This window comes from Schistocerca nitens, chromosome 1, assembly GCF_023898315.1.
Source record: "Schistocerca nitens isolate TAMUIC-IGC-003100 chromosome 1, iqSchNite1.1, whole genome shotgun sequence".
NCBI classification, from domain to species: domain Eukaryota; kingdom Metazoa; phylum Arthropoda; class Insecta; order Orthoptera; family Acrididae; genus Schistocerca; species Schistocerca nitens.
Window position 1 is genome coordinate 1013580768 of NC_064614.1, and position 27421 is coordinate 1013608188.

The 27421-nt window shown below is 42.9% G+C and overlaps 1 protein-coding gene across 1 annotated transcript in view; it reads right to left on the minus strand.

Annotated features, from left to right (window-relative positions):
- The window catches only part of LOC126220775 (trichohyalin-like), a 141499-nt gene that overhangs the window by 49678 nt on the left and 64400 nt on the right, over positions 1 to 27421 (minus strand). The window contains exons 4-5 of the mRNA XM_049942155.1: positions 2321 to 2407; positions 2148 to 2234 (exon numbers count right to left, since the gene is read on the minus strand). Coding sequence (XP_049798112.1) covers positions 2148 to 2234; positions 2321 to 2407 — 174 coding nt within the window. The remainder of the gene's footprint in view (positions 1 to 2147; positions 2235 to 2320; positions 2408 to 27421) is intronic.

Here is a 27421-nt window from a genome sequence, read left to right on the forward strand (position 1 = left end):
GCGGTACTGCGAGAGGAAAATAGACCAGCGAATGAATTTCTGCGCTGTACGCGGAGGTACAGGCTTGTGCGGATGAAAAAGCGATGTCAAAGGTTTGTGGTCTGTGATGATGGTAAAGTGACGACCATACAAGAAAGCATGAAACTTTGTAACACCAAATACGAGAGCCAAGGCTTCTTTCTCGATCTGGGAATAATTTCTTTGCGCAGACGAGAGCAATTTGGACGCAAAGGCAATAGGGCGATCATGCGATCCATCTTTGTGCACAAGCACAGCACCGATCCCGAAATCCGATGCATCTACCATCAACAAAAGGGGTTTCTGGGGATCGAATGGCGTAAGGCAAGTAGTGGAAAGCAATGCCGATTTCAACTGGCAAAAGGCGCGTTCGCATTCCGTCGTCCACACGAACGGAACACCTTTACGGCGTAAGCGATGAAGCGGAGCTGAAATGGAAGAGACGTGGCGCACATATCTGTTATAGTAATTGATTTTTCCCAGCACACTCTGTAGCTGCTTCAACTTCTGCGGCGAAGGCAAGTCTTGTATGGCACGGAGGTGCTCGGGACTGGGATGTATGCCTTGGGCATTGATTACATGTCCCAGATAGGGTAAGTCACGAGCAAAAAACACACATTTGTCCTTCCGCAAGCGAAGACCATTTTGTCGCAAGACCTGAAATAATGTTCTGAGATTGGCTAAATGTTCTTCTTCCGTCTTTCCGGATATCACAATATCGTCCAGATAGTTTGCTGCAATAGGGACCGACGCACAAACAGTTTGTAGATATTGCTAATCCAATGTGCTTTGCACGCGTGGGTTCGAATCCCATCCTCGTCGCCATATGATGTGTTGGCAGAAGAGGCAATACCGTGTTGCTACAGGAGGCCGAAATGCACGCGTTTAAGCTCACGCAGACTGGCGTGAGGTCTGGAACAAGGTAACGTAATTATAGTAGCCAAAAATAGTACATAGCTTCTGAAATACTTAACTTTAATCCATAATTGGAGAACATCGCTCTTGATGATACATAATTACAATCTCAATATAAACTGGTAATGGCGCCTTGCTAGGTCGTAGCAAATGATGTAGCTGAAGGCTATGCTAACTATTGTCTCGGCAAATGAGAGCGTATTTGTTAGTGTAGCATCGCTAGCAAAGTTGTCTGTACAACTGGGGCGAGTGCTAGGACGTCTCTCTAGACCTGCCGTGTGGTGGCGCTCGGTCTGCAATCACTGACAGTGGCGACACGCGGCCGATTTAAAGGCTACCACCTAGCAAGTGTGGTGTCTGGCGGTGACACCCCAGAGACATTAAAACGTTAAAAGAAATAAAAAATTTTTCTATAAGGGCAGCACAATAACTGACAATGGCTGAGGTATAAGTGCAGGCTTGAAAAAAAAAAAAAAAAAAAAAAAAAAAAAAAAAAAAAAAAAAAAAAAGAGGAATTTGTTGAGATCTAACATATATTTAATTGTAAGGAAGCCTTTTATGAAGATATTTGTCTGGAGTGCAGCCTTGTATGAAAGTGAAATGTGCCCAATAGGAATTCTGACAAAAAGACAATAGGTAGGAAATCAATCTCTTAAAGAGGTGTCAGAAACCTAAATCTGAATGAATGGAAGGAGATTTGAAATGCAGTTTTCCTGAATACTAGGCCAATATTTTAACCACTGCTTCATCTCTCTTTGAGACGTGTAACAACAACAACAACAACAAAAAACTAAATAGGTGATACAGTGCGAATATTTAAGGACAGTATCATTCATAATATCACTGCTTTTCATTATTTTCTCAAACTGCTTGATCAGTTTAACAATTACATAATAAAATGAAACTGTCTTTTCATAACATTATCGGTTAGTACGAAATCATAACAATTCAACATAAATTATCAGTTTTGAATGTCATCAACCGTCTGTAAATTATACCAAAAAAGCAGATCATTTATGCAACAACACTGAGAAAACACACTGTTAAAGGAAGTGTTTCTGGAACATCATGGATATAAAAGTTAAATACCTGTGAAATGCTATTTCTAAGCATTATGTCGAGTACTCTGCTAGCCTTCATTTATAAAACTCCATTTTCTGATGTTGGTTCTAATAAGTGTAACATTTAAAATTAAAAACACTCTTCTTGTTTACCTGCACTGTTCAATGTGCTGTTGTGCTGAATTTTCTTTGCACAACGTAGGACAGACTGGGTGCTGCTGTTCCACGTTGTCTCAAAACCTAGAAAAAGTTGTCATCTTTATTCATTTTTTCATAATGGTTACTTAAACAAAAAATATTGTTCCTATAACACTCCATATAATTACCTGTGTTGTTCATTGTGCCCATCTGCTGAATTTTCTTTGTAAGGTGTAGGACGGAATGGGCACTGCTGTTAAACGATGTTTCAAAACCTTGAAAAAATTGCCATGTTAATTAATTTTTTTATAATGGTTATTCTCCAGGAGAATCAATTTCTATAAACTTTTTATCATTATGTAAACAACATTTTTTTGTAGATACTAAATTATTGCCCTTCAAAACACCTTGAAACAAGTGGTGCACATTATTCTCAAACAAAATGGAAATTGCATAATATCCTCATATGGGATGGGCGATGACACTAACAAAAGTTTGACAGATAGTGTCACAACCCATGACTATGCTTCCTAAAAACACAGCAACAATTGTGTCATTTATGAGCAATCAATAAAAGTTCAACTCACTTAAGTTATCAGTGTTTGAGTGCATACAGTACTAGGTGCGCACTTCTATGCAACTATCCTGACCATGGGGCAGTATTTCTGTCTTCCTTGAAATTTATCATGAAGACACAGAGAAGAGTGCACATATGGCTAAATAATAATGAAGGGAAGTGTAGCCACTGCAGAGAAAATGGTTTGAGAAAAAACAAGTACATCATTTGAGGATATCAAGGTGACATAATTGAGTTCTCTGTTATCAATATCTAAAACATTGTATTATTTGCTTTGTGAAGTCAAGAAAGTTTCATTCTCTTTTAACATTTAGAGACCCAAGCTTGAACTCATCTTGGGTGCCAGTAAAGCTGTGAGCATCCCACACCTGAGCTATGCTCCTTTTCATACATCACTCATTCTCCATTGCAAACATGGTTTTTACTTGTTTTCGACATCTTCCAATTGGTCTCCGTATGGTAATGTGATCATGTGGATGTCTCTAAAACTATCTCAGCATTCTAGAACAACAACACTGACTTCTTTGAAGTAACTACACCAACTAGTGCCACTGTAGATGTAAAGTGTTTCTAGTTATGCTTAAAGCGGATTTTACAAAAAAATATATCACAGTGATTATTTTTTGTCTGAGAAGGAAGTTTGAAAACAGCATTACTCAGTATTATGTAAAATAAGGGAAAGGGTTGGTGCATTGAGTAAAGAAACACAACGAGGAAAAAATTTAATCCTAGCCTTCTAGCTCTTGTTCTCTTTCTAGTAAGAGTACACACATTCACATATATGCAACCCACTCAGAACACAGTAACTGTAGGGTTGATTACTGAACATTAATTATTGAAAGCAGTTTCCTGAGCAGATGGAGGTGGGAAGAATGTATAGAACAATGCACAAGACAGGGAAGCAGTAGCAGGGAAGTGTCAGGCAGATCCTTCACCAGACTACTTAGGGGCTGCACAACAAGATGAAAGGAATTTGGAGGGTAGAACATATAAGGGGTAGAGAGAGGTAGGGTTGGGGGAGGAGTGGTGGTGGTGAAGATGGAGATGGGGAGGGGAGAAAGTAATTCCCACCTGTGTTTTTCAGAGAAACTTGTGCTGTTTGAAGGGAGTATCTAAATGCCCATGTAGTGAAGCAGCTGTTGAGGTCATTAGTGTTTTGGTGTGGCCATTTATGTCAGTGGACAATTTGTTATTTGTCATGTTCACACAGAATGCTGTACACAATTGCAGCACACACGACATGTCACACACCTGTGTCTGTACATCTGTACATAGTGCTGCCTTTTATTGGATAGGAGATTCCTGTGACTGAACTGTGGTAAGAGATGGTTGGCGGATGTATGTGACAGACTGTGAGCACTGTGGGACTTAACTTCCGAGGTTATCAGTCCGCTAGAACTTAGAACTACTTAAATCTAACTATCCTAAGGACATCACACACACCCATGCCCGAGGCAGAATTCGGACCTGCGACCGTAGTGGTCGCGCAGTTCCAGACTGTAGCGCCTAGAACCGCTCGGCAACACCGGCCAGCTGTATGTGACGGGTCTTGCACTTGTGTTGACCACAAGAGAATAACTCTTGGAGAGCACGATTGGGAGCAGGCTTGGAGTACGGATGGACGAAGACATTCTGTAGGTTGGGTTGATGGCTGAACACTGTTTTAGATTATGTGGATGGGATATTCCTCATCTCAGGGCATGGCAAGAGGTAGTCAAAGCCCTGATAATACTGGGTTTACAGCAGTGCTGGTCAGTGACTGGTTAACAGGGTTACTGGTGTTAGAGGAGAAGATGGCACGGGATGTGTGTTTATCGATGAACTGGATTGGATACTGTTTGTCAATAAAGGCTCTGGTAAGTTTATTGGTGTATTCTGACACCTCCTGTTTTCTACAGCAGATGCGGTGTCCACAGGTGGTGAGGCTGTATGGAAGAGACTTTTTGACAAGGAACAGGTGACCGCATCAACGTGGAGGTAGCGTAGGTGGTTGGTGCACTTGGTGTGAACAGGCGTATTTATGGAGCCTTCTGAGAGGTGGAGATAAACATCTAGGAAGGTGAAGTGGATTTGGGACTGGATGTTAAGGCTAAGGAGGAAGGAGCACAAGTTGTCCTTGTCCTGAGATCATGAAAATGTCATTTAAGAATCTAAACCAGGCAATGGTTTTAGATGTTGACTGGAAAGGAAACATTTCTTCAGATGGCCCATCAATAAGTTGGCATAGCAAGGTGCCATAAGAGTACCCATAGCATTACCACAATTTCTTTATAGACTTGGCCTTTGAAAGAGAAATAATTGTGGGGCAGAAAGACAATGAGAAAGTTTGTGTTCCATGGCTTCAAGGCCATGGGCATGAGGAATGTTGGTATATAAGGACGTAAAATCCACAGTGACCAACAAGAAGTCTGGCAATAATGGGACAGGAAATGGAAATATGGTGAAGGAAGTGAGCAGTATGGTCCATGGTTTGTAGGTGTTGGTCAACAAAAGCAGAGGTTTGTTCAGTGGGAGAATTGTATCCAACCACAATTGGACACCAATGGGGAGACCTGTGTGGTTGGGTTTGTGGAGTTTCGCGAGTAGGTAGAAGGTAGGAATGCGGTGGGGTGGGGTGGGGGTTTGCTGCTGTGAGGAGGAAGCTGATTTTTGGAATGGGCCAAGGGCCTTAAGAAGTTGCTGGAGATCCTTTTGAACTTCTGGGATGGGATCATGGTCACAAGATTTATAAGCAGAGGTGTTGGAAAGTTGGCAACAGAGAGCCTTGACCACATAGTAACTGTGATTCATGACCACAGTGTTAGAGCCTTTGTCTGCGGGAAGAATGACAAGGTCTGGATTGGTTTTCAGGTTATGGATAGCTGTGTGTTCCATAAGAGTGATGTTGGCCTCACTGGGGAAAAATTTAGGAAAGGAAGGCGAGACCACGTAAGAAATGAGGAATTCCTGAAAGACAACCTGGAGATAATTGGGTGGAAGAGAAGGATCACGGTTGGAGGAAAGTTGGAACTGTTTTAAACAAGGCTCTATGTGAAGTTTTGGTTCTCTCTCATCAGTGGGATGAGTAGCAAGGAAAAGTTTCCACTGCAGAGGATGGGTAAAGGAAAGAAGGTCTTTTATCCAGCTTGGCTGAATTTGGATTTTGGAATAAAGGTGAGGCCTTTATAAAGTACAGATACTTATGCTGGGGTACAAACTTTCGGCAGAAAGATTGACAACGGTGATACATGATGGGTATTTAGGAACAGTCCATTTCATGGGAGGTGGAGGAAGTTTTTAGGGGTATGGAAGGCGGAGTAAGTCAGCAAAACACCTCCTTCCTAATCGACCAAGCCAACCATATCTTGATCCACAATTATTTCACTTCCGAAGGCCAAACCTACACACAAATTGCAGTACTGCCTTGGATACTCTCATGACACCTTGCTATGCCAACTTATTGATGGGCCATCTGGAGGTCAGTTGGATTAAAAGAGGGGGAAAGGGACCAAACTACGGGGTCATCAGTCCTTTGTTCTGAATAAAACAATGCCACAAGTGTTAGAATACAACAAATGAGATGACAACTCAAAACAAAATGAAAGGAAAAATCACAAGAATGATGAAGGGCCACAAACATACAAATGGACAAAAGGGGACAAGAAAACTACAGAAATGCAAGAAACAGGATGAAGAGATTAAAATAATGAAGCAGTTTACCATAGCTGGCTGACCATGAGAGTAAAATAGGAGAAGCCAGCCACTCTGCAACACACTAAAACCTCCAAACTAGAAGCACTAGGGTGGAGGACACAGGCACAAAGAACGTGCACTAAAACTTAAATCAAGTGATAAAACCCATCCTCACGAATAAAACGTAAAACTAAAATCAACCGATGAAATGTTGTTAGATGAAATTAGTGGCAATGAGTCCGGTAACCCAAGATTTTGTCGCTGGGTAGTCAAAGTCAACCAGGCGCTGCACCGACATTCAGGCAAGTCCGCACAGCGCATGAGGTAAACGTGGGTTGCCCAAGCACGGCCAACACGGAGCCGGCAGAGGACAACTGATTCCCTGTGAGAGGCCTGCATGAAAGTCTTCCACACATTCATAGTCTTCTTAATTACACTCAGTTTGTTGTATGTACTGTTATGCCATTCCATCTCCCAAAGCTGAAAAACTACGGCATAAATAAGAATGCAGGTCAGGTTCAGAGGTGCCCATCTACAGAAGCAGTTTCCGCATAGCCTGTCAGCAAGATCGTTGCCTGGGATGCTGATGTGTCTTGGGATCCACATAAAAACCACTGAACGATGGGACCAGTCCAGGGCATAGGTGGAATCCTGGATACCTGGAGGGATGCTACCAAAGGTTTGCAAGGGTAGCACTGGTCGATAACTTTTAGGCTCAAGCCACAATGAAATGTGTGGCAGCCCCTGTATTTAAACGGCAGAGGTCAATTTGTGACATCTCTGCCTCAACCAGTAAGCACGGTGCCACCTCACAAGGGGTTATGGGCGTTAAAATCTCCCAAAAGCAGGAAAGATTTACGGAGTTGATCAATCAGTGCAGCTAATTCAGGGGTACTGCACCATCTGGAGGAAGATATACATTGCAGACAGTTGTTTCCTGTGTCGTCCATATTCTGAAAGCCACAGCTTCAATTGGGGTTTGAAGGGGCACAGTTTCACTACAGACTGAGTTTAGGAGATAAACTCCATCTGATACCCGATTATAGTCACTATGGTTCCTGTAATATCCCTTATAGCCACGGAGAGCAGAGTTTCGCATTGCTGGGAACCAGATTTCCTGGAGGGCAATGCAGAAAGCAGGTGTAAAGCTTAACAGTTGCAGTAGCTCAGCCAGGCAGTAGAAAAAATTGCCAAAATTCCACTGGAGGATCACATCTTTGGGAGACTAGAAAGGCAAGGAGCATTCAGTGAGGCAGTTTACCCCTCAGGGTCACCTGCTGCCATCGCCTTTTTGCCTGATCAGTCTATATCATTTGTGTCTGAGGGTCTGGCGAGATCTATGTCCTCAGGGGATGCCAGAATCTCCACCCCATCCTCAGACACAGAGCTTGTAGGTAGCAGTGGCGTGGGTGCCACCACAAGTTACTTGTTCTTGGGGTCTTCTTTTTCGATTTCTCATGCTGTTCTTTGGGTTTTCCCAGCTGGGAGGACTTCACTGAATCAGTCTCTGGCACCAAGGATGAGTGTGAAGCCCTATGACCAGCTGCTTTAGGGCTCTTCAGCTGCTGGCAGGAGCCATCTGTCCCACTAGCAGAAACCTGCGAAGGGAGTGACCAAAGGACCCCTTTCTAGCGAGAGTAGCTGAAGAATAAGTACGCTTCGCCATCTGAGAAGTGAAGGCTGACGTCCTCGATGGTTGAGGAGGTGTTGCTCCGTAAGTAGGTGGTGTGGGAGCAACAGCGAGGGAAGTGTTCCCCACCATCAAGAGGGCAGGTGTAATCTTCCGGTTCTGAGAGGTGACAGGAATTCAAGGAACTGACGGGGCGACAACTGTTCTCGTAGCGACGGCATATGAGGAGGTCACAGCCACAGGATATAGGCGCTCAAATTTCCTCTTAGCCTCAGTGTAGGTCTGTTGGTTTCGGATCTTATATTCCATGATTTTCCTCTCTTTCTGTACAGTGGACACAGATGGGAAGCAGCACACATGGAGTATTGGGATGCAATGGATGTCCACAATCTCCACAGGTGGGGCTGGAAGTACAGGAGGAAGACATATGGCTGAACTTCCAGCATTTAAAGCATCGCATTGGGGGAGGGTTATATGGCTTGATGTCACAGTGGTAGACCATCACCTTGACCTTCTCGGGCAATGTGTCACCCCGAAGGCACCGGTGGCTACCTGGTTATACCTCGGACCCCGATGGACGCATCGTACAAAATGAACACCTCGCTGCTCTAAATTGGTGCACAGCTCGTCGTCAGACTGCAAAAGAAGGTCCCTGTGGAACATAATACCTTGGACCATTTTTAAGCTCTTATGAGACGTGATGGTGACAGAAACATCCCCCAACTTGCCCCAAGTGAGTAACGGCCATGACTGGACAGAGGATGCTGTTTTTATCAAAAACACAAAGAGCGCATTTTGAACATGCCCTCTACCTCCCAAACTCAGCCTCCTAATGCTCCATAAAAAACTGAGGCTTCATGGACATGAAAGATTTCCCATCAACTCTTGTACATACGAGGTACCGGGGTGAATAAGCTACACTGCCTCCTTAGCCTGGCCTTCCTGCCATGGTATGGCCAAGGAGGGGAACAACTTGGGGTCATATTTCTTGGCACTGACGCTAGACTTTGCCCGCTTAGAGACTGCTGGTGGCAGACCACCAGCAAGAGATGACGTACTATGCTTCATCTATGTGTCATCCGCCCTGATGCCACCCACTCCGACCAGGGGCTCTCCCCACGAGCGCAACCCAGCCGCAGCATAGGCCATTTCCAGGGAGTCCCGATGCCTCAGGGTGATGGGGATCTACTCCTTGTCATACGTGGGGAGTTAACGGCACAGGCATCAGCATAGTCATCCCTGTGTTGTCAGGGGGGCTACAACCACCAGGGTACATGGCGGCCCCACCACAACGGACTGGCTATTGTGCTGGATATGAGGTGCAAAGAAATCCATGGTCATCGTTGGCACAGAAAGTGACACTGCATAGGCGAGGTGGAATGCAATGATGAGAAAGTGGGCTGAAAATCTCAATGCATGATGGATACAATGCACCATGTAAGGCATCCTTCCCCAATTGGCTCGCTCTTTGGGAAAATTTTGGAAAATGGAGGTCAAACCCTACAGGGGACCATTAGATAAAGACCAAAACGTGTGAGACTCCTTTTAGTTGCCTCTTACAACAGGCAGGAATACCTCAGGCCTATTCTATCCCCCGGACCCGCAGGGTGGCTGTTTGGGGGAATCCTTCCTTCCCAGTAAACACCTAAAGCTCATTGACTGGTTCAGATTCAATGACAACATTTTCATGATCTCAGCTCATGGAAAGGACAACCTATGCTCCTCCCTCCACATCTTAACACCCATTCCCAAATAAACTTCATCTGGTCTTTCTCAACTCAAAAGGTGGCTCACCTTTATAGATGTTGATCTCCACCTCTCAGACGGCTCCACAAATATGTCCGTTCCTACTAAGTGAACCAACCACCAATGCTAACTCCACTTTGTTGCTGTCATCTGTTCCGTGTTAAAGAGTTTGCTCCATACAGCCTCGCCACCCATGGACACTGCATCTGCAGCAGAAAGCATGAGCTTCTGAAATATACTGGTAACTGTGCCATAGCCTTTATTGACCGACAATATCCTACCCAGGTCATCCATAAACACACATACTGTGCCATCTCCTCCTCTGACAACAGTAACTCTGTTAACTCCGCTAATCGCCCAGTGCCACCCTGGCCTTGAAAAGCTCAATTACTTCCTTCACTAGCGCTCTGACTACCTCTCGTCATGCCTCGAGATGAGGGATATCATATCTACATCACCCAAAGTAGTGTTCCACTGCTGACCCAACCTACAGAATATCCTTGTCCACACCTACTCCAACCATGCTAACAATTCTGCACTCCATGGCTCATTCTCTTGTGGTCAACACAGGGTCAAGAACTGTCTCATACATCCACCAACCACCTCTTACCACAATCCAGTTACAGAAATCTCCTACCAATAATAGGTAAGATCACACATGGAAACAGCCATGTAACAGATATGCTACAATTGCTGTACAGCATTCCATGTGGGCAAGAAAAGTAACCAATTGTCCATTCACACGAATGGCCATGCCAAACTGTGGTGAACAGCAAACTTGATCACTCAGTTGCTTAACATGCTGCACACCACCAGACCAATGACTTAAAAGCTGTTTAGTACAATGGCCATTTGGATACTCCCTTCCAAAACATGTTTCTGAACTACGCAGGTGGAAATTCTCTCTTCTGCACATCCCACTCTCTCATAATTCCCTCAGCCTAAACCTCTGCTAACTTGTTTTCTGCTGCCTCATCAAATCTTTTCCCTTCTCTCCTATGTCCAAACCACTCCTTCCCCATCCAGATCATGTGTTGCCTTCTCTCACCACACTTATTCCATCTACATGCTGGCTCTCCCTCCATGCCCTCTATTCCACCCCTCTCCCTTACTCTCTTTCCTCGCCTTTTTTCCCCACACCCTCTCCCACACTTGATCACTTATATGCTCTACCGTCTGAACTCCTTTCATCTTGATGTGTAGCCACTGTGCCAGCTGACAAAAGAATGCCCTCACACCACTCTCCTATCCCCTCTCTACCTAATGCGTCTTTCCGTAGCCCCACCCCCATCTACCCTGACAACTATTTTTGATATTTGATAATCAGTCTCACTGCTACCACATGAGTGGGTGCCTGAGTGGTTTGTGTGTGTGTGTGTGTGAGAGCGCGCAAGCGCTCAAAAGTTAGTGTTAACTGTTTTCTATAATGTGTTTCTGAGCGCCACACACCAATCCTCTATAGCAGTGGTTCCCAATCTTGGGATGATTACCCCAGAGGGGTAAAACGAAAAGGGTTCAATTACGTTTTGTTCGTGAAACTAAATTATTTTTAAAAGATTGTTAGGGCTTCTCTCTCTCTCTCTCTCTCTCTCTCTCTCTCTGTGTGTGTGTGTGTGTGTGTGTGTGTGTGTGTGTGTGTGTGTGTGTGTGTGTCATCAACTTTCTGATTGCTTTGATGCAGCCTGCCACCAACTCCTCTTCTGTGGAAACCTTTCATCTCAAGAGTAACAGTTGCAACCTATGTCCTTAATTATTTGCTTGTATACCCATCTCTATCTTCCTCTAGAGTTTCTGTCCTCTACAGCTTCCTCTGGTAATATGAACATGACTCCTAGATGTCTTAACACATTTCCTATCATCCTGTCTCTTTTTCTTGTCAGTATTTTCCACACATCCCTTTCCTTGCCGATTCTGTGAAGAAACTCCTAATTCCTTACTTTATCACTGCACCTAATTTCAACATTCTTCTGCAACACCACATCTCAAATGTTCCTGTTTTCTCACAGCCTATGTTCCACTATTATACAATGCTGTGCTCCAAATGTATTCTCATACATTTCTTTCTCAAATTAAGGCCTATGCGTGATACTAATAGACTTCTCTTGGCCAGGAACACCCTTTTTGCCAGGGCTATTCTGTCTTTTATATTCTCCTTGCTCTGTCCATCATCATAGGGTTATTTTGCTGTCTAGGTAGCAGAATTCCTTAACATAATCTACTTCGTGATCCCTAATTCTGATAAGTTTCTCACTGTTCTCATTTCCACTGCTTCTCATTATCCTCATCTTTCTTCAATTGATTCTCAGTCCATATTCTGTACTCATTAGCTTGTTCATTCCATTCAACAAATCCTGTAAATCTTCTTCACTTTCACTGAGGATAGTAATGTCATCACTGATATCTTTCCACTTTGAAGTTTAGTCCCACTCTTGAACTTTTCTTTTATTTCCATCCTTGCTTCTTCTATATACAGATTGAACATCATGTGTGAAAGACTGTATCCCTCTCTTACGCCCTTTTAAATCTAAGCACTTCTTCTTGGTCTTCCAATATTATTGTTTCTACTTGGCTCTTGTACATACTGTACTGTATGTTGCCCATCTTTCCCTGTAGCTTACCACTATTTTTCTTAGAATTTTGAGCCTTTTGCACAATTAGACATTGTTGAACAGTATTTTCAGGTCAACAAATCCAATGAATGTCTCTTATTAATTCTTTAGTCTTGCTTCCATTGTCAACCACAACCTTAGAGCTGTTCTCTGGTGCATTTACCTTTCCTACAGCCAAACTGATTGTCTTCTAACAGATCCTCAATTGTCTTTTTCATTCTTCTGTATATTATTTTTCTCAGAAACTTGGATGCATGAGCTGTTAAGCAGATAGTGCGATAATTCTCACACCTGTCGGTTCTTGCAATTTTCGCAGTTGTGTGGCTGATGTTTTTCTGAAAGTCTGCTGGTACTTCGAAGTCTTCCAAAGCTATTTTACATTCAGAATCTAATACTGCATCCACTAGCTCTTCCCTATTAACTCCTGTTTCTTTTCCTATCATGGCACCAGACAAGAGCTTCCCCTCATAGAGGCCTTCAAAGTACTTTTTCCACCTATCTGCTCTGTCCTCTGCATTTAACAGTGGAATTCCCTCTGCACTCTTAATGTTCCACCCTTGCTTTTAATTTCACTGAAGGCTGTTTTGACTTTTCACAGTGCTACTAAGTCTGTCCTATCATTCATTTTTTTTTTAATTTCTTCAGATTTCTCATGTAGCCATGGCTTCCCTATATTTCCTAGAAGCATTAATGTGTGCAAAATGTTGTTGGGGTTACAGCTTGTGAAACGTATGTATGAACATCATCTTCACATAATCCACCTACTTGAACCATATGTTGTACATTTTGCACGCATCTATGACATTAAAGTTGATACACGGTTGGAAAATTGGCAATTGATTGTAAATAATGAAAAGTGTGATTTCATCCACATGAGTGCTAAAAGGAATCTATTAAACTTCACTTACGCAATAAATCAGTCAAATCTAAAGACCATACATTTAACTACATACCTAGGAATTACAATTACAAACAACTTAAATTGGAAAGAATGCACAGAAAATGTTGTGGGGAAGGTGATTTATTGGCAGAACACTTACAAGATGCAACGAATCTATTAAAGAGGCTACCTACAGAACACTTGTCCAACCTCTTTTGGAGTACTGCTGCATGGTGTGGGACCTTCACAAGATAGCATTAATGGAGTACATCGAGAAAGTTCAAGGAAGAGAAGCACAGTTTGTATTATCGACAAATAGGTGTGAGAGTGTCATGGACATAATACAGGATTTGGGGTGGATATCATTAGAATGAAGTTGTTTCTCGTTGCGGCAGGAACTTCTTACAAAATCTCAGTGACAACTTTCTCCTGAATGTGAAAATATTTTGTTTACACTGACCTAAATATGGAGAAATGATCATCATAATAAAATGAGGGAAATCAGAACTCCCAGGGAAAGATACAGGTCTTCGATTTTTCTGCGTACTGTTTTGAGAGGGGAATAATGGAGCATTATCGTGAAGATGGATCGATGAACCCTCTGCCAGGCATTTAAGTGTCATTTGCAGAGTATCCATGTAGATGTGGACATTACATGTCCTTAATCATCTCACGAAAGTGTCTTCTTTGAGTTTCAGATAGTTGCCACAACAGACCACAAATTGCTTCATAACTCACATTGCAACAATAAACGAACTAACTTACAGCACAACAGTATGTAACAGCTACTGCAGTGCTGTAAAACCTTTACTGTATAATAATAATAATAATAATAATAATAATAATATTTTGCCATCTTTCTATCGGAAATGGAAACAAAAAATGAACTGTATTTGTTGCGTAATATCGAAAAAAAAATTCATTTCTATGTATTGGTGAAAACACCTTTGAAATTATGAAACAGTCATAAAAAGTACTACCAATAATGTACAAATGTGTAAGTACAGTATCTTGAAAAGTTTCTTTATGCTGGGTGCAGATGCTATAACAGCCTTAACGCGATTTTGTAAACATCTCTATGATAACACCTCAATGTAGTTCTATGGACAGCTACTGTTTTCGCCTACAGCTATTTGTGATATAAACTTGAAAGCTGTCCAATGCTCTGCCACGTGTCAGGAGTTTTGCTTAAGTTGACTTGACTGTAGGAGTATTTATAAAAAAAAAGTGTGTGTTAAAACTTCATGCATTATGGGGCATTTCTTCATGCATCTCAGTGTTATTATTTCATACCTCTTGAAATATGTGTCATACAATGACATTTTTCTGTAGGTCCATTCAGGAGAATATGTGGATACTGTCTGCAAAATGTGTTGCGAACAGAGTTACTTGTACAGAACTAATGAATTTAAAACTCATGGACAATGCAGCAGCTTTTCACACATTTAAGTGTTTATGGCGTCATATCTCCTGAATTGTGTGTGATACCATGACATAGTTTTGCAGGTGCATTTAGCGGCATATGTGGATACTTTCTGCGGAATATATTGCGAATGAGGTGGTAGCACAGAAGTAATAAATTTAAATGCCGTGCATGATACGGCAGTTTTTCATCCATCTTTCTTACTTATGGCACCATAACTCGTGAATTATGGTATGTAGGTGGTTCTTACCCCCATAGCAGTTGGTGCCTGACACTAAGGAATATGTGTACCAAGTTTTATTATTATTATTATTATTATTATTAGTCTCCCAATTCATGGCAGTTAAGTTCAGAGGTAAGGAATCCAGAAATCACGTCCTTTACAAACTGAAAGCGCTGGCAGGTCGATAGACACACAAACAAACACAAACATACACACAAAATTCAAGCTTTCACAACAAACTGTTGCCTCATCAGGAAAGAGGGAAGGAGAGTGAAAGACGAAAGGATGTGGGTTTTAAGGGAGAGAGTAACGAGTCATTCCAATCCCGGGAGCGGAAAGACTTACCTTAGGGGGAAAAAAGGACGGGTATACACTTGCACACACACACATATCCATCCACACATATATAGACACAAGCAGACATTTGTAAAGGCAAAGAGATTCGGCAGAGATGTCAGTCGAGGCAGAAGTACAGAGGCAAAGATGTTGTTGAATGACAGGTGAGGTATGAGCAGCGGCAAATTGAAATTAGCGGAGATTGAGGCCTGGTGGGTAACGAGAAGAGAGAATATACTGAAGGGCAACTTCCCATCTCCGGAGTTCTGATAGGTTGGTGTTAGTGGGAAGTATCCAGATAACCCGAACGGTATAACACTGTGCCAAGATGTGCTGGCCGTGCACCAAGGCATGTTTAGCCACAGGATGATCCTCATTACCAACAAACACTGTCTGCCTGTGTCCATTCATGCGAATGGACAGTTTGTTGCTGGTCATTCCCACATAGAAAGCTTCACAGTGTAGGCAGGTCAGTTGGTAAATCACGTGGGCGCTTTCACACGTGGCTCTGCCTTTAATCGTGTACACCTTCCGGGTTACAGGACTGGAGTAGGTGGTGGTGGGAGGGTGCATGGGACAGGTTTTACACCGGGGGGGGGGGGGGCGGTTACAAGGGTAGGAGCCAGAGGGTAGGGAAGGGATGAACCAAGAGGTTACGAAGGTTAGGTGGACGGCGGAAAGACACTCTTGGTGGAGTGGGGAGGATTTCATGAACGATGGATCTCATTTCAGGGCAGGATTTGAGGAAGTCTTATCCCTGCTGGAGAGCCACATTCAGAGTCTGATCCAGTCCCAGAAAGTATCCTGTCACAATTGGGGCACTTTTGGGGTTCTTCTGTGGGAGGTTCTGGGTTTGACGGGATGAGCAAGTGTCTCTGGTAATTTGCTTCTATACCAGGTTGGGAGGGTAGTTGCGGGACGTGAAAGCTGTTTTCAGGTTGTTGGTGTAATGGTTCAGGGATTCAGGACTGGAGTAGAGATGGGGGATCCGCTCCTGAACTGTTTTATAGAGTTGAATCTTTCAAAGGAGTGAACAATCAGTGATTCAGAAAAAAAGAACGGTAGCTCCAAACGTTTCCCACAGCAGAGAGAGAGAGAGAGACGGAGCATATCAGCGGGGCCTCTGCTGGTCAGAGCACACTGCGCGCCACACAACACAGCCAGCGCCGGCCTCTGCCCTGCTTCTGCCTTGGCTGCCTGCATTGTGCAGTGCCCCATTGGATTTTGTGTTTCACATATCCCGTGCCGTCTCTGTGCTTCCTCTGCCACGTGCAGTGTCTGGCGCACCTTAGCATCGTACTCCGTCGGCGATCGTTTCAGTCGCACGTCCTGCCCTCTGGGCAGTTGATGTGAGCAACAGGACAGAGAACCTCCTAGCGGAGAACATAAGAACTACTTGCAACAACCTGCTCGCAAGAGAGCGGACGATTTGTCTCGGAGCGGGTGACTGGTGGGAGCTCACCGCTCCCCCCACCCTCGGAACTCGCCCGCTCAACACTCACCCCACCGTTCTCGACTCTAGCCAGAGCGTTGAGCAAAGCAACTCAGGTGTCACTCTGGTCTCTGCGGTCTTAGCTCACGCAGCAATACAGCTCGACCAGCTTGACTCAGCACCTCTGCATCGGAGTTCGTCTATACTGGATATTGTTCTTCGTACTAATACCGATGTGTATATTACATAATTATGTTATGTATAAATCATTTGTTTTTATTTTATTTTTATTTGTTTAAACTGATCAGATGAGGTTCCTGACGACTCCTCTTGCTATAGGATTTTTTTATTATGGTCACTCGAATTTACACTTTAATTACGAGCGAACCAATAAACGTATCGCAAAATGTGATACACCAATATTTTCCTTGTTTTATTCTGCATAAGGCTATATGCAGCACTTTGGTCTTACAGTCAAATTTATATTTTTTTTCTAATTGTAGTACGGATTTTGCGATTTTGGGCGTCTTAGGAAGGAAATGTTCACTTTAAAAATATATGGCTTGGGATGTATTTGTACGAGGTTAATGAAATTTTAATACATTATAGCCAAATACATTGTTAATGTACATCTCAAGTTACAAAATTTTCCGATCACCCAAAAAACCACGATAGTGCAAAATAAATCGATAATCAAAAACTTTGTCATATCGTGGAAATTTCAATAAACAATACAAAATTCTTACTCATTATCTGTGTTACTTCAAAATAGGATCAAATAAGATCAAAATACAGGTATAGTACTGGAATAAACAAAGTTTAAAGGGCAATGTGCCTTCCATTTATTTTCTATTGTGAATGAGTGGTGAATCATGAAAAAGACCTAGTTCATTTCAGGGAGTGAACAGTTCGGATCCGATCTCTGAAAAGAACAGTTTTGCCCATCTCTAGACTGGAGCAGATTCGTTTGCCACGAAGACCTAGGCTGTAGGGAAGGGACCGTTTGATGTGGAAGACCTAGGCTGTAGGGAAAGGACCGTTTGATGTGGAATGGGTGGCAGCTGTCATAATGGAGGTACTGTTGCTTGTTGGTGGGTTTCATGTGGACGGACGTGTGAAGCTGACTATTGGACAGATGGAGGTCATCGTCAAGGAAAGTGGCATGGGATTTGGAGTAGGACCAGGTGAATCTGATGGAACCAAAGGAGTTGAGGTTGAAGAGGAAATTCTGGAGGTTGGCATACGAGGGGGCCATCCTGGTACCCATGGCTGTTCCCTTTAATTGTTGGTATGTCTGGCCTTCGAAAGTGAAGAAGTTGTGAGTCAGGATGAAGCTGGCTTAGGTAATGAGGAAAGAGGTTTTAAGTAGGGTGGCAGGTGATCAGCGTGAAAGAAAGTGCTCCATCGCAGCGAGGCTCTGGACGTGCGGAATATTTGTGTATAAGGAAATTGCATCAACGGTTACAAGGATGGTTTCCGGGGGTAACAGATTGGGTAAGGATTCCAGGCGTTCGAGAAAGTGGTTGGTGTCTTTGATGAAGGATGGGAGACTGCATGTAATGGGTTGAAGGTGTTGATCTGCACGGCCAGCACATCTTGGCACAGTCTTACACCATCCGGGTTATCTGGATACTTCCCACTAACACCAACCTGTCAGAACTCCGGAGATGGGAACTTGCCCTTCAGTATATCCTCTCTTCTCGTTACCCACCAGGCCTCAACCTCCGCTAATTTCAAGTTGCCGCCGCTCATACCTCACCTGTCATTCAACAACATCTTTGCCTCTGTACTTCCGCCCCGACTGACATCTCGGCCCAAACTCTTTGCCTTTACAAATGTCTGCTTGTGTCTGTGTGTGTGCGGATGTGTGTGTGTGTGTGTGTGTGTGTGTGTGTGTGTGTGTGTGTGTGTGTGTGTGTGTGCGCGCGCGTGTGTGTATACCTGTGGTGTATACCTGTCCTTTTTCCCCCCTAAGGTAAGTCTTTCCACTCCTGGGATTGGAATGACTCCTCACCCTCTCCCTTAAAACCCACATCCTTTTTTCTTTCCCTCAACATGCCAGCACTTTTGTTTGGTAAGTCACATCATCTATGATTTTTGGATATATTTTTCCACGTGGAATGTTTCCCTCTGGAATATTTCCCTCTATTATATATATATATTTGAGTCTGTATATGTGTGGATGGATATGTGTGTGTGTGCGAGTGTATACCCGTCCTTTTTTCCCCCTAAGGTAAGTCTTTCCGCTCCCGGGATTGGAATGACTCCTTACCCTCTCCCTAAAACCCACATCCTTTCGTCTTTCCCTCTCCTTCCCTCTTTCCTGATGAGGCAACAGTTTGTTGTGAAAGCTTGAATTTTGTGTGTGTGTATCGACCTGCCAGTGCTTTCGTTCGGTAAGTTACATCATCTTTGTTTTTAGATATACTTTTCCCACGTGGAATGTTTCCCTCTATTATATATATATATATATATATATATATATATATATATATATATATATAAGACAGTGCAGTTACATGAAAAACTTTACTGACAACAGGTACAGCAATTTTCAAGCTATTTTTCAACATATACACATCCTCTTACATGCTTTATATACCCTCCACTGCTAAGTGCTGACATTTCTGTCTGTGAGTGACTACTCTGCACATTGACTTTTGAACATAAGTGGTGGTCACATTAATGTAACTGGACTGTGCTTATTCAAAGGAAGCCATTGTCGATTGAAGTGGATGGTAATTAATGTCAATGCCAGCAACAAACTGCACCATTCCATTTGTGCATGGCTTGAAAGGAAATATAATTGACCATATGCCTCTGAATACACACTATCTCTCCTATGTTTTTCTCATGATTCATATTTGACACACACAGTGGTTGTGGTAGAACTATTACTGTTAACCTCAGATACTACTACTTCAAATTTACCCAACAGGGTTTCAAAAGAACAAAGCTTCCTTTCATCTGTTGTAAAACAAATAATTTACTTGGCACCACTGGTTAAATCTGAGACACCGCCCACAGCTAATGCAAGTGCCTCGTGGCAGCAGCTCACTTTGGGCTGGCTAGGTGACATTACATCAAGGACTACCTGCTGATATGGCAAGAAGTGGATCCAAGATGGTGAGACAGCTACCACATGCTACAGATAAGCAGAGGGCCCAGAAGTATAATAGCACTGACTCAGCAAAAAGACAAGAGTTGCTATAGTGAGGATGACCTGGTTAGTGTATGACTGAGCCATGGCTCTGTTGTTTCTTACATGTTAGAAATTGATCTTTCAACAAGCCAAGCTTAAACAAATACTCCTCACTCCTGCCAGTCCCCAGCTCCAAGGGGGGGGGGGGGGGCTAGGATGGTCTGTGAGTCTACATGGGTCTACAAGTCACCCCCTCTGGACTCTGTCACTGTCAGCTGCAGTCTAGGTGTCTGTGTGTCTGTGCCGAGTACAAAGCTGTGAACTTAGCACTGGTGGGCCACATGGTGGCCTACAGCTGGAACCTGGAGCTATGAAACTGCTCAGCTGTCATTGCTTGTGGGGGAAAATCCTTGCTGCCTTACTGCTGCTGTCAGCTGCCTCATTCAAAATGGGTCTACAGTGTGATTCTCCTTGCCTCACCACACTCCATCCTGTGCAACAAGGCATCCTCTAGTCTGGCTTCTCTGGGTAAGGTCACAAACATTGTAGATTTCTGAGCAATAAATGAATGTTTCAACAATGATGTTTTCATGAAAATGTCAAATGACTACTAGGCAGTCCTCACCACACCACTGCAGCCTTGCCCAGAATGGGGAACTACTTGCCTCCTGACCTCCGCCAACCTCGTTCCACCACCTACCAAAGAGACTTACCATGCGGCCTCTACTGTAAGTGGTATCAGAAGTTGTCACTGTTGTCTGCAGCTGGATTAGGTTGCAATGTACAGTTCAGTAGTATGTTGTAATGAGCGAAATTTTTATTTTTGTTGATTTTTTGTTTTGTACATGGCTACGGTGGACAGACTGATGTGCCTAGGAACTTGGGGGTACAATTTGTGAAACTGATGGACCTGTTGATTTTTCACAATCTACAGGAAACTGTAGGGAGTACTATTTAGAGCCAGTGTGGTGCCAATATTATAATTTGGCAGATCACAAATTGACATGTATGCCAGCAGCACCAGCTAATTGTTGTACTTGCTTACATTATGGGCTTGAAGAACATCAATGCTCAGATTCTTGATGGGCTATGTTTGTGGTAGTTATTCTTGCTTTGTTAATGTGCTTTAGATATATTATATTTTGGTAGACATAGGTTGTACAGATGCCACAAACACGAGGAATTAAAACATAGGAAGCAGCTGAATCTCTGGTGAAGCGGATGTCCAGATTATTGGAGGGTAATATCACGTTACAAAGGCAGGTGGATATGTTAATGGCAGAAGTGGACATGTTAATGGCAGAACATGTGCGTGGACACGGTGAACTAGCTGCGATTAAACTGTAAACAAGACACATGTCATATATCATGACAAGTCAAGTAAGGTACACATGTTTGAACAACTCAGCAAAAGACTCCATCAGAACTAATGCAAGCAGTATAATGCTAGATTCTTTAGGGAGAATAATAACAGGATGTCTCAGAAGCGAAATGATTCAGTGGAGACATTCTCAGATTCAATTAGGAAAATCAGTGTTCAAAGGTGTGAGTTTATGTTGAATGAGAAGGCAGATAAAATTACTTATGTAATTGTCTGTTACTTCAGACATGTCCAAAGGAAAAGGAACCAGGTTGGTCCTGCAACCACTATGAATCAAAGCACAAAGGAATTAAAGACCTTAGCTGCCAGTGGGCACTGACATATATAAATGAGGCATGTTGAAAATTTGTGGTGGAACGAGTTTCGAACCCGGATCTCCTGCTTACTAGGCAGATGCCCTAATCACTGTGCAATATAGACACAGTGGTCACCACAACTGCACGGACTACCCTAGCACACCTCCTGTCAGACCCTCATTCTTGACATATACCATACACTGCTAGTGTAATGCCCCTGCTCATTAGCCTCATTACTTGAAGCATCTTGTCAATTCCCATAAGAGTTTGAGCTTGGTGTGCATTTGCACCGAAGGGATCACTGGCCGCCATTGCCTTAATTATATATGTAGCGTCCATTCTTTCGCACTCTTATGGGAATGGCGATTCTTTGCAAGTAATGAGGCTAACAATTAGGGACACTATGTCAGTAGCGTGTGATATAAGTAGTGAATATGGGTCTGACGGGAGGTATGCTAGGACAGCCCGTGTGGTTGTGGTGACCACTGAAACCAGATGGTGTAGTGGTGAGCACATCTGCCTAGTAAGCAGGAGACTCGAGTTTGAATCCTAGACCAGAGCATATTTTCAACTTGCCCCATTAATATAAATCAATGCACACTGGCAGCTAATGTCTTTAATTACTTTGTAAGCAGATAAAATTAATCTGAAAGAGGCAGAAAACAGAGCAGTAGATATGTCTTATAGGACTTCCACTCAATATGTAGAAGAAGGTATCGATGAATAATCCAAAGGATTTGGCTGCTGCCAGGTTGCCAAGTAACAAGAGGAAGTAGTCAAGAATACTTGGCTGCAATATGAATGGAGCACTTTTTCCTTAGAAGTAAAGTGCTGCAGATGAGGACATTTGGATCTTATTCAGAAACAATGCCAGCAATCCAAAGTTACGGGTGCGGAGCGGTGGGGATTGTGCACACGATTGTCGAAGTAGATCTACAACTACACTGATACTCCGCAATCAACTTTATGGTGGGTGATAGAGGGTAACCGATACCACTACAAGTCATTGCCTTTCCTGTTCCACTCACAAATAGAATGAGGGAAAGGTGACTGTCTACATGCCTTATTATGAGCCCTAATTTCTCATATCTTATCTTTGTGGTCCTTAAACGAAATGTATTTTGGCAGCAGTAAGATAGTTCTGCAGCCAGCTTCAAATGTTGATTCTCTAAGGTTTTCTCAATATTGTTCCTTAAAAAGAATGTTGCCTTCCTTCCAGGGATTCCCATTTGAGTTCTCAAAGCACCTCCCTAACACTAGTGTGTTGTTTGAACTTAATAGTAACAAATCTAGCAGCCCACCTCTGAATTGCTTACCTGTCTTCCTTTATTTCAACCAGGTACGGATGCCAAACACTCAAGCAGCACTCAAGAATAGGTCACACTAGTGTCGTATATGCAATTTTCTTTACACATGAATAACACTTTCCTAGATTCTCCCAATAAACTCAGTGTGAATGTTCACCTTTCCTACCACAATCTTCACGTGCTCATTCCATTTCATCACTTTGCAATGTTATGCCCAGACATTTAAATGACTTGACTGTGTGAAGCCTGACACTGCTAATGCTGTATCCGGGCGTTAAGGGATTGTTTTTCGTACTTACCCACATTAACTTACGTTTTTCTACATTTAGAGCTAGCTGCCATTCATCACACCAACTAGAAATTTTGTCTAAGTCATCTTATATTCTCCTACAGTCACTCAACTTTGATACCTTACTGTAAACCACAGCATCATCAGCAAACAACTGCAAATTTCTGCCTACCCTGTCCACTAGATCATTCATGTATATACAGGATAACAGTGGTCCTATCACACTTTCTTGGGCACTCATGACAATACCTTTGTCTCTGATGAACATTTGCTGTTGAGGATGACATGTTGGCTTCTATTACTTAAGAAGTCTTCCAGCCACTCGCATATCTGTAAACCTATTCTATACGCTTGTACCTACTTCAACATCCTGCAGTGACGCACTGTGTCAAACACATTCCAGAAATCTGGAAATACGGAATCTGCCTGTTGGCCTTTATCCACAGTTCACAGTCTACCATGTGAGGAAAGGGCAAGTCCTGTTTCACGTGAGTGATGCTTTCTAAAACAATTATGATCATAGACATAAGCTTCTCAGTCCCAAGAAAATTTATTAGGTTTGAACGGAGAATACGCTCAAGGATTCTGCACCAAACCAATTTTAGTCTGTAACTTGGCGGGTCTGTTGTTTTGTCTTTCTTATACATAGGAGTCACATGCGATTTTTTTCCAGTCGCTTGGGACTTTGCACTGGGCTAGAGATTCACGATTAAAGCAAGGTAAGTAAGGGCCTCATGCTGTGGAGTTCTCTTTGAAAAACAGAATTGTGATTCCATATGGACTTATTTGCTTTCAACTCCTTCAGTTGTTTCTCTATGCCAGGGACACTTATCACCACGTTGTCCATACAAGAGTCTGTTTGCTATTAAACAGTGGTATGTTTGTACGATTCTCCAGCATGAACGATTACTTGAACATAAAATTTAAAACTTTGGCTTTCATTCTGCTATCTTCAACTGCAACACGAGACAGGTCAACAAGTGACAGGATGGAAGCTGCAGATCCACTCACTGATTTTACATAGGACCAGAATTTTCTAAGCTTTCCTGGCAGATATTTTGCTATGGTATGATGGTGGTAGTATCTGTAGGCATCGCGCACAGATCTTTTCACAGACGCACGAATTTATACCAACCTTTGTTTGTCATCATTTGCGCACTCTCATTTGAGCATTCTCTTTTGCACTGAGAGTGCAACAGCCTCCACTTCCTCAGCATTTTCTGAATCTCGTTATTAAACCATGAAGGGTCTTTTGCCTTCTTAATCCACTTCCTAGGCACGTAAATCTCCAGATCATGACTTACTGTCTGCTTAAACTTTGCCCATACCCCTTCTACGTCCATCTTACTGGAACTACTGCTTATCTGCTCTTTCTAGCACAAACACTCTCATAGCCTTCTCAACCAATTTTGTAACCATAGTTGTTATAATAATATCATGATCGCTAATCCCTGATTCCATGCTGACATTGCTGATAGGGTCTGGCCTATCTGTACCTACAAGGTCTAAAGATATTTCCATTGCGTGTCCGATGCCGAAGTAGGTGCTCAAAACAAGTTTTCTGAAAATGGTATTCGAAATTACTTTGCGCAACTGTTTGTCTGTATCCCTGCAATGAATTCATAGACATCCCAGTATTTACTCAGTAGGTTGTCTCCAACTAGTAATGCATGATCTGGGTTTTTACAAGCTACTGACCATAAACTTTGAATGACTAGAACTATCACAGCAGAATCGGGTGGCCGGTATAAACATCCAAAAATTAGCTTGGTTTCACCTAGACCTGTTATACGTGACTATATAACTTCACTGTCACACTCAACTTTGACCTCAATAGAGACAATATTTATGTCAACTGCAATGAACACTTCCCATCCTATGGCCTCTAATCTGTCTTTCCAATATATGTTACACGACTCGCTAAATATCTCTTAGCTTTCCACTCTGGGTTCCAGCCAGCTCTTGGTCCCGAGAATAATTTGAGTGCGAGTACCTCCATGGAGGGCAGTAAATTTGCGATATTTTTTACAGATACTTTGATTACTGATAAATTTTTGACAGTCTACGTATCTTTACTCTGAAGGCTGTCTGATTTTCCTTGCTTTGTATCAACTGACGAATGTTCATCAGAGTACCTCAAACTACCGCCTAGCCTAAAAAAAACCTCTTGTGCACTTCACAAGTACTCTGCAAACCGAGCAGCTGCCTCCTTTGCGTAGTGCATCCCTGACTTGTCAAGGGAAGTCTTACAAATCTACAACCTTTAGCACAGGTCTAGAAATAAGCAGCCAATACCATCACAGTGTCGACAAAACTTTTGGTGGAGACCCTCCAATAAACTCTGGAAACAATGCTGCATATTGCAAGCTCTGCTTGCACCCCTTTTGTATGGCCAGAAGCTTTCATCAGTTCTGCCAGTCACCTGTATCAACTAGGATAGCTTCAGAACCCCTGTGACAGGTTCTGTTGGTGCCGACTTGAGCCACAACTTGGAAACAACTGTACCCTGCACATTCAACAGCCGCAGCCAAGGCCATCTCCACATCCCTGATGAGGCCTCCTGGCAGACAATCTGAGTGCATATTGGCTTTCTTTCCAGCTCTGAACGCTATCTGGCTAAGAGGCTTCATAACACGCCTAACACTGGAGCTCCTGATTACTAGCTCGGACACTGCTGAAGGAGTGGCCACCTGTCCACCCACAGGGTGAATGGACGAGGCCAGATGACCAGTCTCCACATTGGCCCTCCGCCTCGAGTGACACAAACACATTATCACCTGCCACTCACTCTGCTGTGAGAACATATCCACTGGATAGGGTACACTAGGAGGTGCCTGAGTAGCAGGGCCTGTGCACAAAACAAGTGGCACCTGATGTGCCCCATGCAATGTGCCAGATTCTTCACCACTGCTACACTCAGTGGCAGAGACCTGAATGTGATTGACTGAAGCCAAAAGTGCATTTAGCTGTTCGTGAACTGCACCCAGCTCTTCCTTTGTCTGCACACAGCATGCACACTCTCCTATTCAGCCTAGCAAGACTTAACTAAAGAAGTAAACTATAAAAGCAGACAGAATCTTAGACATGCAACTGTGTCACCTAAGGACTGTACGCTGATGCCTCAATGAGCTATGTAGCTGGCTGTTAGAAGAAATGAAAACTGTGCTACACACTGCCCGAATTTACATTTACAAAATGCGAGCTTATACCTCTTAAAGAGACACATGCATGGAATTTAATAAATATACTATGAGGAAAAGGAAGGAAAAGATAAACACTTAACTTGCCACTCTGTAGATCTGTATCAGCTGAGAGCTGGAGCCTTACTGACCGAATCACTAAACAAGCAGATGCTTATCTTCAAAACTAAACAAATGGGCAAATACTGCACTACAGACTGAATGAATTTACACTTAGAAAATTATGAGATTAAACCTCTTAAACATAAAAACACGCACGAAAAAAAGAAAAGAGGATGACTTCACGTTATGGGTTCGATAAATGTCAGCAGGAATTCCTCGACCACCAGAAGGCATTCTCAGTAAAGCGCAGTGATAAAAAGATGTGTGCAGAAGCAGACTGTTGCTTCGTGGATATGGTAAATGGAACCCAAGTTTTCAGTGGACACAGGGGTCAATGTGTTGGTGACTAGTCTTGACCACTTGGGCAAAAGAGATTGAATTCTTCAGGATATAGATTATGTGTAGGAGAGGACAATGATGTGGCTTCATTGGGGGGTAACATACTGGAGCAATAAATTTTCGGGAATAAGTGGAAATATTGCCCCATTTTGGTGAGTGGTGCCGCACAATTCAAGGGCTGGATTTTCTGAATAAGCATCACGCAAAAACTGATCTTTTGCAGCACACTGTCGAACTCAGTAGAACATTGTTTTGGCAGAGAATGACCACTCAAAAATAAGGATACAGGGTTGCAAGGTTCAGCGATAATGAAGATGGAACTGAATAAGCTGCACACATGGTCAATGATAAATTTGCATGGTAAGTTAAAAACAGACATGGGAAAATTACTTCGTGTGACTGTGGTACTGACCTATCAGACATTATGTTGTGTGTTATAGAGCTGTTGAAACCCAATGATGAACCGAATATTTCAGATTGTTTTGTGTGTCGAGAGATAGCATTAGTGCAACAAATAAATGGAGATTAAACGGTTCTGGTAATAATTTTGGCTCTAATAAAGTAGATCTGCTGAAAGTATTACCGACTGCTGATTTGGACATCTAAGATGAGGACAATTTTTTTTTTTAAAAAAAAAGTATATTACAGCATTTGGAAAAGGGAAAGATAGATCAGCTACGGAAACTTTATTAATGCAATTCATGG